This window comes from Carassius carassius, chromosome 15, assembly GCF_963082965.1.
Source record: "Carassius carassius chromosome 15, fCarCar2.1, whole genome shotgun sequence".
Lineage (NCBI taxonomy): Eukaryota > Metazoa > Chordata > Actinopteri > Cypriniformes > Cyprinidae > Carassius > Carassius carassius.
Genome location: NC_081769.1, coordinates 33,137,838 through 33,158,076, shown reverse-complemented (window position 1 = coordinate 33,158,076; position 20,239 = coordinate 33,137,838). Strand labels below are relative to the sequence as shown.

Below are 20,239 nucleotides of genomic sequence, written 5' to 3'. Positions count from 1 at the left end.
TACATTTCTCCAAATCTGATGAAGAAACAAACTCATCTTGGGTGGTGTCACAGACCGATATCCAGAGAGGAGTCAAAGGAAAGACGTTTAACAAACTTAAAATACTTGTAATAATTTTCAAGCTTTGGGCCTGCTGGGTATGTATTTGCCCTGTTATATTTTTCCTTTAAGAAATAGTTCACCCAAAAATTAAAAATGATGTTTATCTGCTTACCCCCAGGGCATCCAAGATGTACTGTAGGTGACTTTGTTTCTTCAGTAGAACACAAACTGAGATTTTTAGCTCAAACCGTTGCAGTCTGTCAGTCATATAATGCAAGTGGATGGGAATCAAGCCTTTGAGAGTCAAAAAAACATACACAAACAAAACCAAATTAAACCCTGTGGCTTGTGACGATATATTGATGTGTAAAGACACAAAACGATCAGTCTGTGCAAAAAACTGAACAGTATTTATATCGTTGTTTACCTCTGATTCACGCAATGTTTGAACTGAACTGTTTGAACTCTTCTGAGCACGTCCTCTCTATAATTGAGATTGTAGATAGATTGTCAATGGTCCATTTGAGAGAAAGGTGGAGGTAATACACTTATAAAGTCTGCAATCGGCCATAAAGCAAGAAGAAGAAGAAGATGCCTCATGCAGTTCGGACATTGTGGTGAAAGTCAGAGGTATATAAACATTGTTCAGTTTCTTGCACAGACCGATCGTTTTGTGTCTTTACCCATCAATGTATCATCAAGAGCCACAGGGTTTAATTTGGTTTTATGTATGGTTTTTTTAAATGTATGTTTTAGCCGATATTCCCATCCACTTGCATTATATGACTGACAGGCTGCAACAGTTTGAGCTAAAAATCTAAGTTTGTGTTCTACTGAAGAAACAATGCAGTGGGGGTAAGCAGATAAACATCACTTTTCTATTTTTGGGTGAACTATCCCTTTAATGAAGCATTTTGAATTGGTATAACACAGGACGTGCATTCAGAATCCATAAATTACAGAATTACAGACTCTTTTCCGTAATTGAACAAACGAGAGGACAATTGATCAGCCCTGAGTGGAAATCAAAACTATTCACAAAAGTGCAATTAACATAACTAATATCAGCCCAGAGCTGAAGTTGATCTAATGATTGTATGTGGCAATAAATTAACAGAACTTTATGAAAGGTAGCATAACGAAACCCCGGCATTAGTTTAGCCGGGCTAATTACTGGAAACAGGCTTATCCTGCTGACGGACCTCATCAATTACAGTATAATCAACCTCCTGTGAGCAGACATCAACGCTGTTTACGCCGTCACACACCTCTGATCTCACACTGCACTCATTAGCTAAACCTGCATGACTCCACGAGCTGATAACACTGACATTTATTACCCTAGCCTTCATAAAAACTTCATTTAATGTGGTTTATGTCATTGAGGTTCAAAATCATCCATTTTTAAATGCATGTCATGTGTAATATATATAAAAATTCAAATACTAAAGTAAATAAGAAATGCATAAAAATATATTACGAATATATATTTAATAAATTAATATACTATTAATATTTAAAAAATAATAATAAATTATATATAATGTATATGTATGTAATGTGTAATATTAATAATAAAATTAAGTAAATAAAATTATAATGAAAAAAATCTTATTGGATAACCTGTTTCTCTCGTAAAAGCATCAACATCCATCCATCCATCCATCTTCTTCCGCTTATCCGGGGCCGGGTCGCGGGGGCAGCAGTCTAAGCAGAGAACCCCAGACTTCCCTCTCCCTAGACACTTCCTCCTGCTCTTCTGGGGGGACACCGAGGCGTTCCCAGGCCAGCCGGGAGACATAGTCTCTCCAGCGTGTCCTAGGTCTTCCCCGGGGTCTCCTCCCAGTGGGACGCGCCCGGAACACCTTCACGGGAAGGCGTCCAGGAGTCAACCGGAACAGATGCCCGAGCCACCTCAGCTGACCCCTCTCGATGTGGAGGAGCAGCGGCTCTACTCTGAGCTCCTCCCGGGTGACTGAGCTTCTCACCCTATCTCTAAGGGATCGCCAACCCACCCTGCAGAGAAAGCTCATTTCGGCCGCCTGTATCCGGGATCTTGTTCTTTCGGTCATGACCCAAAGCTCATGACCATAGGTGAGAGTAGGAACGTAGATTGACCGGTAAATCGAGAGCTTCGCCTTGCGGCTCAGCTCTTTCTTCACCACGACAGACCGGTACATCGACCGCATTACTGCAGAAGCTGAACCGATCCGTCTGTCAATCTCCCGTTCCATCCTTCCCTCACTCGTGAACAAGACCCCAAGATACTTAAACTCCTCCACTTGAGGCTAAAATCTCCTCCTTGAACTGCCACCTTAACGTGGTGGAGGGGTTTGAGTACCCGAATGACCCTAGGAGCTATGTTGTCCAGGGCTATATGCCCCTGGTAGGGTCTCCCAAGGCAAACAGGTCCTAGGCGACGGGTCAGACTAAGAGCGGTTCACAAACCCCTTATGAAAAGATCACATAAAAGGACCGTGACGTCGCCCGGTATGGCGCAGCCGGGGCCCCACCCTGGAGCCAGGCCCGGGGTTGGGGCTCATATGCGAGCGCCTGGTGGCCGGGCCTCCCCCCACGGGGTCCGGCCGGGCTCAGCCCGAAGGAGCGACGTGGGGCCGCCTTCCCGTGGGCTCACCACCTACAGGAGGGACTGTAAGGGGCCGGTGCTTAGAGAATCGGGCAGCAGTCGAAGGCGGGGGCCTCGACAGCCCGATCCCTGGACACGGAAACTAGCTCTAGGGACGTGGAATGTCACCTCACTGGCGGGAAAGGAGCCCGAGATTGTGCGTGAGGTTGAGAGGTTCCGACTAGCGATAGTCGGGATCACCTCTACGCACAGCTTGGGCTCTGGAACCACACTCCTCGAGAGAGGATGGACTCTTCACCACTCTGGAGTTGCCCATGGTGAGAGGCGGCGGGCTGGTGTGGGTCTGTTTATAGCCCCCCAGCTCAGCTGCCATGTGTTGGAGTTTACCCCGGTGAACGAGAGGGTCGCTTCCCTGCGCCTTCGGGTCGGGGATAGGTCTCTCACTGTCGTTTGTGCCTACGGGCCGAACGGCAGTGCAGAGTACCCGGCCTTCTTGGAGTCTCTGGGAGGGGTGCTGGAAAGTGCTCCGACTGGGGACTCCGTCGTTTTACTGGGGGATTTCAACGCCCACGTGGGCAACGACAGTGACACCTGGAGAGGCGTGATTGGGAGGAACGGCCCCACCACTCGGGATCTGAACCCGAGTGGTGTTCAGTTATTGGACTTCTGTGCTAGTTACAGCTTGTCCATAACGAACACCATGTTCAAGCATAAGGGTGTCCATGCATACACGTGGCACCATGACACCCTAGGCCGTAGGTCGATGATCGACTTTGTGGTCGTTTCATCCGACCTCCGGCCGTATGTCTTGGACACTCGGGTGAAGAGAGGGGCGGAGCTGTCAACTGATCACCACCTGGTGGTGAGTTGGATCCGATGGCGGGGGAGGAAGCTGGACAGACTCGGCAGACCCAAACGTACTGTGAGGGTCTGCTGGGAACGTTTGGCAGAGCCTCCTGTCAGAGAGATCTTCAACTCCCACCTCCGGCAGAGCTTCGACCGGATCCCGAGGGAGGCTGGAGATATTGAGTCCGAGTGGACCATGTTCTCCACCTCCATTGCTGAAGCGGCCGCTCGGAGCTGTGGCCGTAAGGTCTCTGGTGCCTGTCGAGGCGGCAATCCCCGAACCCGGTGGTGGACACCGGAAGTAAGGGATGCCGTCAAGCTGAAGAAGGAGTCCTATTGGGCCTGGTTGGCTTGTGGGACTCCTGAGGCAGCTGATAGGTACCGGCAGGCCAAGCGGACTGCAGCCCGGGTGGTTGTGGAGGCAAAAACTCGGGCCTGGGAGGAGTTCGGTGAGGCCATGGAGAAGGACTATCGGTCGGCCTCGAAGAGATTCTGGCAAACCGTCCGGCGCCTCAGGAGAGGGAAGCAGTGCCCTACCAATGCTGTTTACAGTAGAGGTGGGGAGCTGTTGACCTCAACTGGGGATGTCGTTGGACGGTGGAAGGAATACTTCGAGGATCTCCTCAATCCCGCTGTCACGTCTTCCATTGAGGAAGCAGAGGCTGAGGGCTCAGATGTGGACTCGTCCATCACCCAAGCTGAAGTCACCGAGGTAGTCAAGAAACTCCTCGGTGGCAAGGCACCGGGGGTGGATGAGATCCGCCCTGAGTACCTCAAGTCTCTGGATGTTGTGGGGCTGTCTTGGCTGACACGCCTCTGCAGCATCGCGTGGCAGTCGGGGACGGTGCCTCTGGGATGGCAGACCGGGGTGGTGGTCCCTCTTTTTAAGAAGGGGGACCGGAGGGTGTGTTCCAACTACAGGGGGATCACACTTCTCAGCCTCCCTGGGAAAGTCTATGCCAGGGTACTGGAGGGGAGAATCCGGCCGATAGTAGAACCTCGGATTCAGGAGGAACAGTGTGGTTTTCGTCCAGGCCGTGGAACACTGGACCAGCTCTATACCCTCTACGGGGTGCTGGAGGGTTCATGGGAGTTTGCCCAACCAGTCCACATGTGCTTTGTGGATTTGGAGAAGGCATTCGACTGTGTCCCTCGCGGCGGCCTGTGGAGGGTGCTCCGGGAGTATGGGGTCCGGGGCCCTTTGCTAAGGGCTATCCGGTCCCTGTACGACCGGAGCAGGAGCTTGGTTCGTATTGCCAGCAGTAAGTCAGACTTGTTCCCGGTGTGTGTAGGACTCCGGCAGGGCTGCCCTTTGTCGCCGGTTCTGTTCATGATTTTTATGGACAGAATTTCTAGGCGCAGCCAGGGGCCGGAGGGGGTCAGGTTTGGTGACAACACGATTTCGTCTCTGCTCTTTGCGGATGATGTTGTCGTGTTGGCTTCATCAAGCCAGGACCTTCAGCATGCACTGGGATGGTTTGCAGCCGAGTGTGAAGCGGCAGGGATGAGAATCAGCATCTCCAAATCCGAGGCCATGGTCCTCAGTCGGAAAAGGGTGGCTTGCCCACTTCAGGTTGGTGGATGGATTTTATATATATTATTTATTTGAAAAACAGCAACATTTCACATTGGATAAGCTGTTACAGTTTAGTTTATTTTTCATTAAAAATTTAATTTAATGCTGTTTTATGCAATTTAATTTCTAAATCAACCCTTTTACTTGCTAAATCCATGTTATTTTTTCTTATTGTAAATGATTCATCAGTGCTTTATGTGAATGTGCTCATGTTATTACTGGTAACAAACTCCAGCTCTCAGTACGGCTTCACTGAATGTCTGAGATTGAACTGCATGAAGATTCCCTTGAAAGCATTTGACCTGAAAGAGAAAAACACATGTAGAAGAGAGCAGTTTATGGTCTGCTCTCTCAGAGGAAAAACTCAGTATATAAAATGAAATGCCACGACTAACAGAATTGACCTCGCGTAGTTGTTTGTAGCCCGAGAGGTTCGCTGTATCGAGCCGTTCGGTCGATCTGGAGGGGAACGCTGATGATGCTTCAGTCTGAGACTCATAAAAACTCCTCTTAAAGCTGCAGTGTGCAGTTTTTGGATGTTAAAATACAGCTAGATTATAACACTGTGACACCTTCACAACACTGATCTGTTTGTCTGAGAGTCACATTGATTCAACCAATGATGTGAGTTTGGGGCGGGGCTATATAGGTTTGCCTGACCAATGGCAGGACGTTTAGGGAAACCTGTTTGAAAACAGTCATTATTTTTGCAATTCAGCTTGATGACACAGAGTAGAAGTGACACAGAAAAGAGTGCTTGTGGTGAAAAATCAACCAAAAGTTATTCATTTTCATTTAGAGCTGACAATGAGTAACTTATATGATTATATGATGTCGGCGTTTTTAGCATATAATAAAAAAATTTTTCATTTAGTTTAACTTGATGTACTAAACTAACTAAAATTGACCAATAAAATAGCTAATAAAAATAAGAAAATGGCAAAAAAATAAAATAAAATACATTAAAAAACCCGTAAACTTTATATAAATAATAATATGAAACACTAATAAAATCGCAAAAAGAAACTAAATTACTTAAAATACTGCTCAAATATAAAAGTGCTTAAATTAAATGAAATATACAATAGTATCTCAAAGGTACTAAAATAACACCGGTAACTAATAGATATGAGTGTTTATCTGAGATTTGTCACTCTAATGTTTTTATAAAAATGTTAATGATATCAAAGTGCAGATTATTCACACCAAACCTATGAATCATGTGCAGTATTTTGAGGATGTGAGTGGCACTTAATGCAGGTCAAAGATGAAAACCATGTTTTCAAAGCTAATGTGAGCTTGTGAAAATGTACTGTAGAATATACAAAGACAGACACTTGGAGCATTTGTGCACTTTTTTTAAATGTATAAATCGCACAGATCTTTTACCAGTTTTTGAAAATATCCAACAATGAGAGACGTTCAAATTAACAATGATCGGCACTACCGTAATGAATAGTGCAAATAACTGTAATCAAAACTGTGTACAGAAACACCTGAGGAAAACGAAAAGAGCGAGTCTTTCATAAACGTCCATAAAAATTAGTAAAGAGAAAGAGAGAGAAAATAGGAACAATTAATGACATTCATTCCACCAGTACTGTCTGATGCTGTTGCTTCAGGGACAAAAACCCTGGAAAAAACACGTTCACATTCACCATTGATGCTTTGAGACGACTGTGGCTGACAGGGCTGGGCGATAGTGCTGAATCAGGCAATTTCACATTTTCTGTGCTGATTTTGGGAAATCTAAAGAATTAATTTAATCACAGTACAATGTGTTATTCACAGCTGATTCATTTTCATTCACACGCACAAGTATAACAGAACATGGTCATAAACAGAAGCATTTTTGCCTACAGATATTTATACTAAAACAATATAAAAAATGAGAACATTTTTGAGCGATTGTTTCAGAGTTTTGATTCATCTGAACTGATTCACAGAAATGAATCAAACTTAAATGCTGCTTTTGAATCATGAAACTAGTCTGATGATGCAATACTTAATGAACAAATTAAAATAATTGCATGATCTCCAGCATTTTTGAGAGATAATGCAAAAGCAAATATTTAGTCTTTTAGAGTTCTGATTCATGGAAGTGAATTAAACTCAAATGCTGTAGAAGAATCATTAAACTAGACTGATGATATTTTTTCGGAAGCTTAATGAACGAATTAAAAATGTGCATTAAAATAATTATGTGATTCGCAATCTCCAGCATTTCTGGATGATGATTCAAATACATCTTTAGAGTTTTGAATCGACTCTTTTAAATGGACACGGAAATGAATCACACTTGCATGCTATTTTTGATACTGCAGATCAACTATGAAACCTGTCTGATGATACAATCTTTAGGAAACATAATGAACAAATTAAAAAAGTACATTAAAATGATTCACAATTCGTAGCATTTTTTAAGGATGACACAAATGCATCATTGCTTTTTAGAGTTTTGAATCCATTTGTTGAATCAGTTTGAAGTGATTCATGGAAAGGAATCAAACTTAAATGCTGTTTTTGACACTGGAGAAGAATCATGAAACTATTTTAACAACTCAATCTTTAGGAAATGCAATGGACAAATAATAATTGTGTAATTCATAATATTGAAAATATTGTTTTGCTTTTTGAATCAATTGATTCAAACAGTTTTAGGCGAGTTACAGAAATTAATAAAATGTAAATGTTGCTTTTGATACTGAGGAATCATAATGAAGCTAGTCTGATGCTGCAATCTTAATGAAACTTAAAGGACTAATTAAATAGTGCATTAAAATAATTGTGATTCACATTCGTTTGGATTTCTGAAGGGTGATGCAATTGCATCTTTGCTTTAGATTCTGAATCGATTCATAAAAAAGGATGCAGTTTGATGTGATTCATGGAAATGAATCAAACATAAATCCAGTTTTTGATACTGAAGAACCACCATGAAACTAGTCTGACTTAAAAAGCACATTAAAATAATTGCATGCAAAAATATAATGAATATTCAATATAAAATCGCCCAGCCCTAGTGGCCATCCGGTGTCAGTGCAAGTGTGTTTTTCCTCTGGTGATGCTGGTCTTTGAAACATGTCGTGCACAACACCGAGGCTCACAATGCAGCTGAAGCATTTTAAGTTTACAATCAGGTAAAACAATCCTGCCCTGCCAATGACATCATTCAACTTCCTGTTCAAACCAATTCTGTACAACACATTTCACAAAGCATCCTTCTTTTGTCTGGTTTGTAAATATCTCAGTCCTTGAAAAAAAAGAAAGAAATCATAGCACAAAATTGGAATCGAAACTAGATAGAACAAAATATCAAGGGCTGGGAAATAGAAAAGACTGCAAACGCTTTGGCAGAAGAGACAGGAAAGGAATACACAATGAAAGGATGAAAGAAAAGATAAATTACAGGAGAGACGTGAAGAAAAGTGGTTTTCTCTTTCGCTCAGCATGGCCCGCCATCGTACAACACTCCTCCCACAGATTCGGGGCTGCAAGTTATTCGTTTTTCCTCATAGAGGAAAGAAGCAAAGAAAAAAAGGTGCTCTTCACATGAAAGTCATGTTTCACTGATTGTCCACGGAAAGTTGCACCAGCCGAAGAGAGCGGAAAGCCTCGGCTCAGAGATTTACAATCACAGCGTATATATATATATATATATATATGAAGACATCCTTTATAGAAAAGGAGCTGAGAATCCATGTCAGGACCCGTGAGGTTGAATCCATGTGTGTGTGTGATGGTAAATACTACTCCAGGTTGGTCTGTTCGTCATCTTGTGGGTTGCTGTGCTCCTGCAGGCATCTTTTGCGTATAACAGGCAGCGGATGAGCCTCTGTGTTAAACACCCAGTCGTCCAGCGGCAGGAGATCATCGTCCGAGAACAGCAGGTACAGATATCTGTGATCGCACACAGACGGGGTTAACAATGTGTCACGATATCACCATCAAAGCACAGCATTAACACTAACATCAAGGCAATGCCAGTCTGCGTTTGTATGCTTCCAACATCACAAAAGGAGATTTGACACCGAGTACTCTCCTGTACAACTAAAGTGAATGTGAACAGATGCTGAGAAAAGCTCTGAAAACACCATAAAAGCATCATTTGGTACATGCATAAAAACATACATATATATTATAGTGGCTGTTATTTCATGTCAAGGTTAAACTTTAATAGTCAGACGAATATATATATTTTTGCGAGTCTGTTTTTGTTGAGTATGATATTTATACGTCAGGATTTTATGGCTCATATAGTGAGATATACTGAGAAGATACATTTTTGCAGGTTTATTATAAGTAACTGAAACTAAAATTAAAATATAAACACTAAATTTTCAGAACTTGAAATAAATATCAACTAAAATAAAATAGATTATACTTTTTAAAATCTAGTTGCGAGGGCAACATTTGTCATTTTAATCTAAAAACTTGATGAACTGAAACTGAGTTAATAATAAAAACAGACATTTATTTTAAACTCAAACAACAAATTTACTAAAACTTTAACTAAAATTAAAACTAAAATGCAAAATATAAAAATAAAAAATTATAAAACTAATATTTTCTCAATGTTACTAAAATAACACTGAATTTTATTTAGATGCCCAAACTGAGCAAAAACATGCAATTTGGTGTAGAGATGACTGGTATTCATATTCACAAACATAAGATGAAATTCTGATGCTTGTAATGTGAGACTCTAAAACAAGATTGATGGAGAATCACGTAAAGCTGAGCTGCTTCAGTCCAGGAAGAGTTCATCTGGAGATATTTCTACATTTATTCTGACATTTACTTGAGAAGTTTTGATCAATTAAAGGCCTTAGAAATCTGTGCATCAATTATGACACAGTAGGCTTGATAGGGTTAAATGAAGTCAATAGAAGCTATTAAAAAAAGACATGAAATGCAGTGCAAAAGTCACAGGTTTTTGTGCTTTTTCTCTTAATCCTTAAATCTATGAAACTAGTCTGATTCAGGACAGTGCAGGGTGATAATGAACTTACTTGAGCGTCTCGGACAGAAAGAAGCTCTGTTGCATGTTGTCGTGACTGACTGTGGAGGCGTACACGTCTCTGATTCCCGAGAAACCTGCTTCTACACGACACTGCTTCTCCAACGCCTGTGAACACAAACCACTTGAGCTGGACCGTCGAATGTGCCAACAAACAAAGTGTGACCCTGGGCCACAAAACCAGTCTTAAGTGTACATTTTCAGAAACTGAGATTTATAAATCACCTGAAAGCTGAATAAATTAGCTTTCCATTGATGTATGGTTAGTTATTATTGGCTAATATTTGGTTGAGATATAACTATTTGGAATCTGAGGGTGCAAAAAAAAAAAATATTATATAAGTTGTCCAAATGAAGTTCTTAGCAATGCGTATTACTATTTAAAATTTAAGCTTTGTTGAACATGGTCTTTACTTGGCATAAAAGAGAAAACCATAATTTTGACCCATACTATGTATTTTTAGCTATTGCTACAAATATACCCCAGAGACTTAAGATTGCTTTTGTGGCCCAGGGTCACATAAAGGTCATATGACATACAGTAATCTTACATCAGTAGTTCTCATCAGCAAAGTTTTAACAAATAATAAAAAGCAAGTAATTATTTAATATGTATTACTTTTATGCATTTTATGCATTTTATGCATACAGACAATTTTATTCAAAGCAATATTGCATTTATACTTTTATTCATCGAGTATGCTTTAAACTTTAATCAGAAGTGACAGTAAAAGCATTTATAATATGATAAAAGACTTAAATAATCTCAAATAAATAACTAAAATAAGACTCAAATAAATGCTGTTCTTATGTATATTGTGCAGCACAACTGTTTCCAACATTGATAATAATCAGAAATGTTTCTTGAGCAGCAAATCAGCATATTATTCTGATTTCTGAAGATCATGTGACACTGAACACTGGAGTAATGATGCTGAAAATTTACAGAAATAAATTATATTCGAACAGATATTCACATAGAAAACAGTTCTTTTAAACGGTAATAATATTTCAAAATTTTACTGTATTTTTGATCAAATAAATGCAGCCTTGGTGAGCAGAAGAGACCTCTTCTTTACAGTTTCTTGCTTGCGGAAGATACAAGCGATTTGTGAGGCATCCTTTAAAACTGGAGAGCTGCTATTTCTGTCACTTTAAAGTTGTCTAGAACATTAAGCGCTAAATTTGAGCGCTGAATAAAAGAAGAGCTGACATGGCAAATTAATGATCTATTAACCTCAAACAAAGGTAGACACCTAGACTACAATTAGGAGTGTCTCGTGAGTTCGGTTTGGAGATGAATTTGACAAATCCATTCGAGTTCTCCTCGACCTCCTGCAGCCAGCAATTAACATGTCAGTCTGTCGGAGGAGCGCTGCACTTTAACATCGGCTTTATTAATATAACAACCACAGCCGAGCGTTCATTTACCAGAGATAATGTGAGGAAGAGCCGTGAAATACACCACAGATCCTCAACCGCGCACTGATTCATCACATATACTGCAGGAATCCATCTATCCATCATTCGTCAGAACAATTGTAGACCACTAAGCAGACAATATCTGTTTTACTTGTTCATCTATATCTGTTCATTTGAGATGATATGAATCCTAAATTTACTGTGAAAGGGTTGAAATAATACAGTGCTAAGGATTAGCGATGCTACAAAACTTTGAGAATTTTGTAAACCCACATTTGTTGATCGATAATCTAAATATTGACATTAAATGTTGAAATACACATGCACCTCAACAGCCTCCCAGCCCCACTGCCTGTACTTGGGGTCATGGGTCAAACGCCACATGTACATGTAGCTCTCGATGACCTCTGGCCTCAGGATGTAGTAGCGGTCACTCATTCGGGTGGCTGTGGCCTCGGCTCCTGCATCGAAGCGGAAAGCCTCTGGACCCAGTTTGGTGGCTGTAGACAGAAAAAACAATACCGTTGATATAAATACAGACTTCTTCTGGTCTTATTGTGAAAAAATGTAAACCACATGACTTTCTTCTGACATGTACTGCTCACTTTTACAACATTACAAATTCAGTCACATCTGCTCTGGGTCATTTGCCTTTAAATGGCTTTAATATTCTTTAAAGCTTTCAGTCCAAAAGACACTCATTTGGAGAAATTCACGATTATTGTCTTTTTGTTGTTGTTGTTGTTGCATTTCATCAGAATTATTGCACTTCTTCCATAAGCATGAATCAAGAACTTCTATGTCAAATCAAGAATTTAAATGTTTGCCTGTGTTTTCATCTCAGCGCATTTTTCACAATGTAGGCTAAGTTAGGGTTAAGGTTAGGAGTGCACATGGTTGCCAGGTTGGAAAGCTTAAGTAAACCACTAGGCAGAAAATGTATCTATGACAGCCCATTTCCACAAAGTAAGTGTCACGTTCGGGATCCAATGAGGCACGGAGATAGAACCAATTGCAGGTAAGTCATTTATTACAGGGTAATCCAAAGGGGTAAACAGTCCAGGCAGGGGTCAAAACCAAACATAATCCAAACATGAAAACAAGACAAGAAGACAAGGCAAGGGCAAGACTGATTTGACGGACATGAAAAATCATAAGACATTAAACAAGGACTCCGTAACACAGACTCAGACAGACCGGGTATAAATACACAGAAGGATAATGAGGGAACAGGAGACAGGTGGGGAACAATCAATTACTCAACAGGAGGAAAGTGACCAAATAAGGGAAACAGGAAGTGATAAGGTGACAGACACCATGAGAAAGGAGGATACCGTGTGGAAACCCAGGGAACACAACCCAGACAGTGTGACAGTAAGAAAAAAAATCATGCTTTGGTAAGTCAAAATTAAGATTTCTTGCCAATGATTTGCCAAACTTGATGGTGAAATTGTGATGAAACGATGGGTTTTATGGAAACACAAGCAGTTCTGTCTTGGCAAGGTTGTGTTGAAGATGATGGTCCTTCATCCAGCAATAAATGTCTTTTATACAAGCTGAGATGCGATTAGCTACCGTCAGATCATCAGGATGGAAAGAGAGGTAGAGTTGAGTATCATCAGCATAGCAGTGGTATGAAAAGCCATGTTTCTGAACGACAGAACCTAATGATGCCATGTAGACAGAGAAGAGAAGTGGTCCGAGAACTGAGCCCTGGGGCACCCCAGTATTTAGATTAATGAGATAAATAGGCAAAAATTACTATTTACCTCATATTTCTGAATTTGTATCTCATGATTATGACAATTTAAATCATAATTTTAAGGAATTTAAAAGTTGAAATTGACATACAATGTCATATTTACATAAAAAAACTACATTTTCATAATTCCATAGTGCCATAATGTCATCTTTTTCCTCCTATTTATGAGTTTTATGTCATAATTTCAAATTGTAAAGTCATAATTGTCTCTTTTCATCTTTAATTATGACGTAACAAAGCATGATTTTCTATCTTACATGAAGGAAATGGGCTTCCATATGTATCGATTTAAATAAAAAGCTCTGATCGTGGGATTTAAGCTCTTGAAATCTGGCAACCACAACCATGAAAGCTCGAGGACTGACACAAATGCAAATTAAAATGAAACATTTTCAGTACGCTATAAATAATCATCATCCAAATATCACAGTCGATGTTGCTTAAAAACTAAGCGAAGGGGAAATCATGATTCAATGAATTCACCAGGTATTAAGTTGGTTTTCATTTTCCTGCTTTGCAATTCACATTGTCAACGTTTTAATCACTGGATGTTGTCAAATAACTGCATTTCTGGTTGCCTTTATCATCATTCATCTGCAAATCTTTGAAAAGCACATTCATAGTATCAACATATGTAGCCGAGCAAGAAGAAATCACAGCACACGAAGCACAGAGTAGAGCTTAGTGAATGCAGTCTGATTTAACTGCAACGGCCTAATCATCATGAAGAGAAAACATGCATGTTTTTTTATATGCACTTAAAAAAGCTCTAGTTAGTCTTCTATCTCCCTCATGCTGATTGCTCGGCTGGTGTAAATACTGAGCTTTGTGGAGAAATCTGAGCCAGTAAACACAGTATGTGTGTAGTTCACACTACGATCACCAGCCGTCTTCATGAAAACACAAAGCTTTCAAAGCAGAACATAACATAACAAACACAAATGTATCCCATTGTGCCCCTTAAATCTAAAATTACAAGCAGCCCCAGTCCGGGAGAAACACTCTCGTCTGAATAAACATTTTCATTTGCATACTGATTTTGTTTTGTTTCGTCTCAATTCATTTCTCTCTTTATATTCAATATAACGCCACTTCAACGTGGAACTGTGTTTAAGTGGAATACAGTGTTTTTCTGGTGATTATCGGAGTGTTACGGAGACAGAAACTCTCCCACGGGGAAGCTTTAATACGACACTTCTCAATATAAAGAATGATGCTTCTCCAAATGTGTTTAATATAACAGCTTTTTTTTTCTTCATGGCGCAGTGGGGCATGTTATAATGAGGAGAATATGTTAATAAAAGAAAAACACAAGACAGCTTTGAGACACATAAACATGAATAACACAATAAACAAACAAGATATAAACAAATCTCATGGAAACATGTCCAGATCATATTTAACTCCAAAACTAGTTTTGTAATATTTTTTGCACCACTCTTTCATAGTTTAACTTAATTTTATTATTTAGATTTCATATTCATATAGTCATTTATTTAGATTAAAATTATTTTAATTCAGTAATATTTTTTACAGCAGTACAGAAATACTGTAATAGTATTTTAGCATTGAGATATTATTATAAGTTTTTATAAGTTTTATTTTTAGATTTCCAGTTTCATTTTAAAGTTTTAGTTTATATATATATATATATATATATATATATATATATATATATACACACAGTTTTACACATTTTGCTGCTTCTGTCATGTTTAGTAGTCATATCTATTTAGTTGATTTTAAGTTTGCTATTTCATTTTTAAAAGTTGTATTATTATTTTTATATCAATTATTATTTTCTTAGAATTTGTACTAGTTTTAGTCATTTTAATACATTTTACTGTGTTTGTTATTATTTTATTATTATTATTATTATTATTAATAATAATTATTTACTTAGAATTTGTACTAGTTTTAGTCATTTTAATACATTTGACTGTGTGTGTTATTATTTTATTATTATTATTATTAATAATAATTATTCACTTAGAATTTGTACTAGTTTTAGTCATTTTAATACATTTTACTGTGTGTGTTATTATTTTTTTATTATTATTATTATTAATAATTATTATTTTCTTAGAATTTGTACTAGTTTTAGTAATTTTAATATATTTTACTGTGTGTGTTATTAATTTATTATTATTATTATTATTATTATTATTATTAATAATTATTCACTTAGAATTTGTACTAGTTTTAGTCATTTTAATACATTTTACTGTGTTTGTTATTATTATTTTATTATTATTATTATTATTATTATTAATAATAATAATTATTCACTTAGAATTTGTACTAGTTTTAGTCATTTTAATACATTTTACTGTGTGTGTTATTTTATTATTATTATTATTATTAATAACTATTTTCTTAGAATTTGTACTAGTTTTAGTCATTTTAATACATTTTACTGTGTGTGTTATTTTATTATTATTATTATTATTAATAATAATTATTCACTTAGAATTTGTACTAGTTTTAGTCATTTTAATACATTTTACTGTGTGTTATTATTTTATTATTATTATTATTATTATTATTATTACTAATAATTATTTTCTTAGAATTTGTACTAGTTTTAGTCATTTTAATACATTTTACTGTTTGTGTTATTATTTTATTATTATTATTATTATTATTACTACTAATAATTATTTTCTTAGAATTTGTACTAGTTTTAGTCATTTTAATACATTTTACCTTTATTTTAGTTTTTATTTTAGTTAAACTTGAAATAAAAAAATGTAATAAAAAATTTTAAATGAAAAACGTTACCTTGCTGAAATATAATAATTATATCTTATGATTAAGTTTATTTAATTTCAAGTAATGAAATTGTTTTTAATAATTCTAATAGCTTCACTTTTAATTTGAGTTAACTATAATAACCTTTAGTAGCCTACATCACGTACAAAACTATGCATCAATATAAATACTTTCGTTTTTCAGTTTAATCTTTTTTTTGCATTTTGCATTTTGCAAATGAGAATTTGGGGGTGAAAATATCTTTGCTTCATTTCCTTGCTCTATATAATGCTATTTTGTCATTTGACTCTTTTGATTTTGGTGTAAAATCTGACCCGGGCATGTTCTGAGCGGGATTCATTCATATCCTGCTCATGGAGGATTTTATTTCCCGAGAGACGTGAGGTCAAAACGAGATCAAACGTGGTATTTCTCGCTCATCCTCTGCAGCGTCTGGATCCTCCTGTCGAGAGCACTGTGAAGAGCTATTTCTGATCTGACGCAGGTTAGGCTTCATCTCATCTGTTTGCTTCAGATGTCTGAGAAAGCAACAGTTTGAGTCTGTGATTATCCAGCAGAGTAATGGCCTTTCTCTATCTGAGAGCCAGCAGATTGGATTGTCAGAAACACAGACGCCTGGAAGCATGAGCAGAAAGATAAGACAAAGGATGTCTCTGACGCTGCCTTCCTCTTTAGATCACAGTCTGACTTCACACTACTGTTATTTTAACTTTTTTCATATACTGTTATATGATTTATTAATACTAGTAACACTTTATGTTAAGGACCAATTCTCACTATTATGCACCGAAATAAGATTGCACATAATTTGGTTGCACTTATGTAAAATGACAATAAAGATTCTGATTCCAATTTGTGTTCTGAAGATGAACGAAGATCTTACGGGTTTGTAATTAATGAGTGATTAAGAGTGATTAGTAATGACAGCATTTTCATTTCTGGGTGAACTATCCCTTTAAGTACTAAAATCACAAAAAATAAAAAATAAATAAAAGTAAACAGAAATATGAATTCGAACAACAAAATACTAAAATGACTTAAAACTAAAATTTGAATAAAAACAGAAAATATAAAAGCAAAATAATAATTATTCAAATTAACTACTACAATTAAATTACTGATATTCTAGTACTAAAATACAAAAAAGAAAGGAAAAAATGACTCAAATTTAAACTAAAATTTTAATATAAATCTTAATTCAAATGATGAATAAATACTGCTAATATTCTAGTACTAAAATACTAAAACTAAATGAAAAAAGAGCTAAAATTAGAATAAAAAGAAAATATAAAAGCAAAATAATAATTATTCAAATTAACTACTACAATTAAATTACTGATATTCTAGTACTAAAATATTAAAATTAAATGAAAAACAAAATTAAAAAAAGACTCAAAATTGAGCTAAAATTAGAATAAAAACAGAAAATATAAAAGCAAAATAATAATTATTCAAATTAACTACTACAATTAAATGACTAATATTCTAGTACTAAAATACTAAAATTAAATGTAAAAAATTAGCTAAAACTAAAAAAGAAAAAATGACTCAAATTTAAACTAAAATTTCAATATAAATCTAAATTCAAATGATGAATAAATACTGCTAATATTCTAGTACTAAAATTAAATAAAATTTTTTTAAAAAAAAGACTCAAAATTGAGCTAAAATTAGAATAAAAAAGAAAATATAAAAGCAAAATAATAATTATTCAAATTAACTACTACAATTAAATGACTAATATTCTAGTACTAAAATACTAAAATGAAATAAATAAAAAAAGACTCAAATTTAAACTAAAATGTAAATATAAAGCTAAATTCGAAAGATGAATAAATACAGTAATGGATGATACTGAAATAAGATCAGTGTGTAGTTGAAAGCCTGAGCTCGATCACAGAGATGACACAGTGATGTTCTGACCTGAGCGGCTGTAGGACTCATGACAGGTGTGAGTGATTTGAGCAGCCAGGTCCAGGTAATGCTGCTTGTGTCCCGCCGGCCCGTCGTCAGCACCGATGCCGATCATCCCGCCGGAGAAACAGGCCAGATGCCCCATCTTATGGTCCAGGATTCCTCCTCGCCACTCGGCCACATACGTCAATCCACCCGGAGACTTCTGCACCAGGTTCGTCTCGATGGCCTGCACACACACACACACACACACACACACACACAGCGAGATCAGTCTGCTAAATACAACACGGCTGGGACAGACTGACTGCTAAAACCTGCTTCTGCTTTGAAATAACTAGTAAATATTACAAATTATTGCAAAAAAACTGTAAGTAACACACTGAATAAAACATGAAATTCTGAATGTCTTAAAACATACATTGAAAAATAACTTACTATTTAAACTGCAAAACTCTCTAATAAACATTATTTATATACTGTGATATTAATATTTGAAATGAGCTTTTATTATTATATTTTCAACATAGCGTTACTAATTTATTAAAAATGCAATTTTTATTAGCTTTCACATAGTGAAGTGAAGTGACATTCAGCCAAGTATGGTGACCCATACTCAGAATTTGTGCTCTGCATTTAACCCCTCCGAAGTGCACACACACAGAGCAGTGAACACACACACACACACTGTGAGCACACACCCGGAGCAGTGAACACACACACACACACACACACTGTGAGCACACACCCGGAGCAGTGGGCAGCCATTTATGCTGCGGCGCCCGGGGAGCAGTTGGGGGTTCGATGCCTTGCTCAAGGGCACCTAAGTCGTGGTATTGAAGGTGGAGAGAGAACTGTACATGCACTCCCCCCACCCACAATTCCTGCCGGCCCGGGACTCGAACTCACAACCTTTCGATTGGGAGTCCGACTCTCTAACCATTAGGCCACGACTTCCCCGACGTATATCTATATAGCTTTATTTTATTTTTATTTCTGTTTTAATTTGAGTACTTCGATCTAATTTTCATTGTTTTTAGTTTAATAGATGTTATTTTATTCCAGGTTCAATAAATGAAAATCATTTTTAAGTTTTAATAAAATGCTATTTTTTTTTAAATAATATAATACTTATTTTTTGTTTTACTTACAACTTCAAAAAAATATATGTATATTTTTAAATCTAATCACTTACTAAACACCCTATGATTTAAATTTATTTTCTCATTTTTAAATTAGCTTTAATGATTATATTTTCAATTTAGTTTAGGCTTTAGTTTAAGATTTTGCCATTTTATTCATTTTTCATATTTCTGATAAAACATTTATTTCTCCTTAAGTAATTTTAGTACTTTAAATTATTTATTAAGTTATATAAGTTTTTCATTTAAAATATTTATCTATTCTAGCTTCAATTAAAATTTTTTTAATATATACAACTTCTGAGGAAGAAATGCAGAAATAGTATTTTCTTTTATTAAATACTATTATAACTACCATTTATAATAGTATTTTTTAAAACATTTTTATTGATTTATTTACAACTTTTTTTGTAATAGTCAATTCACTTACTACAAAACTGCAACACCCTCCATTTAACATGATTTATATACTGTTTATTACAATTTTAAATTTTAATAGTTTTCAATTTAATTTAATTCCTAGTAATTTTATATTTCTATATAGCTTTATTTTTATTAATTTTTTTACTTTTATTTTAATACTTTAACTGTACAATTGTAATGTTTATTTATTTTTTAGTTTATGTTTTTCATCTAATATATGTATTTTATTTCAACTTTACATCAACAAATACTTTTTAATAAATTTTCTAAAACAGAAATTTTTAAGTTCAAAGACTTATAGTATTTATTTTTTATTTATTATCATATATATATATTTTTAAATGCTTCCAGCTCTTTCTGTGTATTTGAGTGATGGAGCCTGAGATGCTGAAGATAATGCATCTATGAATCCTATGAAGCACAGAAGGCTGGACATGTTTTGTGTGAGAGTGAAGAAACATCCGCTCGCTTTGTTAAGTGCTTTGAAATGAAGGCGACGCTGGATTTCAATAAAACACATATAAAAGCAGGACGGTGTGCACATATTGCAGTAGGAGGTGACGTTTATGCATGAAATGTTTTATGTATAATATAAGACCGTATGCACCGTGGAGAACTGAAGTCAAGCCTCATTGCGATTCTATCAGGACTTTGAGACTCAAAGGTTTATAAATCTGCCAAAGACTATACGAGAAAACATCTCAGAGCCTCTTCCTCTGCGTTTCTTATGATT

General features: G+C 36.7%; 1 protein-coding gene across 2 annotated transcripts in view; it reads right to left on the bottom strand.

The window, feature by feature from the left end:
- Window positions 1-7,464: 7,464 nt before the first annotated feature.
- LOC132158926 (mannosyl-oligosaccharide 1,2-alpha-mannosidase IC-like) overlaps window positions 7,465-20,239 on the bottom strand; it is a 163,982-nt gene continuing 151,207 nt past the window's right edge. For both annotated transcript variants that reach the window (XM_059568553.1, XM_059568554.1), the window contains exons 9-12: window positions 17,951-18,170; window positions 11,821-11,993; window positions 10,064-10,179; window positions 7,465-8,951 (exon numbers count right to left, since the gene is read on the bottom strand). In XM_059568553.1, the coding sequence (XP_059424536.1) occupies window positions 8,801-8,951; window positions 10,064-10,179; window positions 11,821-11,993; window positions 17,951-18,170 (660 nt within the window). In that variant the 3' untranslated portion in view covers window positions 7,465-8,800. The remainder of the gene's footprint in view (window positions 8,952-10,063; window positions 10,180-11,820; window positions 11,994-17,950; window positions 18,171-20,239) is intronic.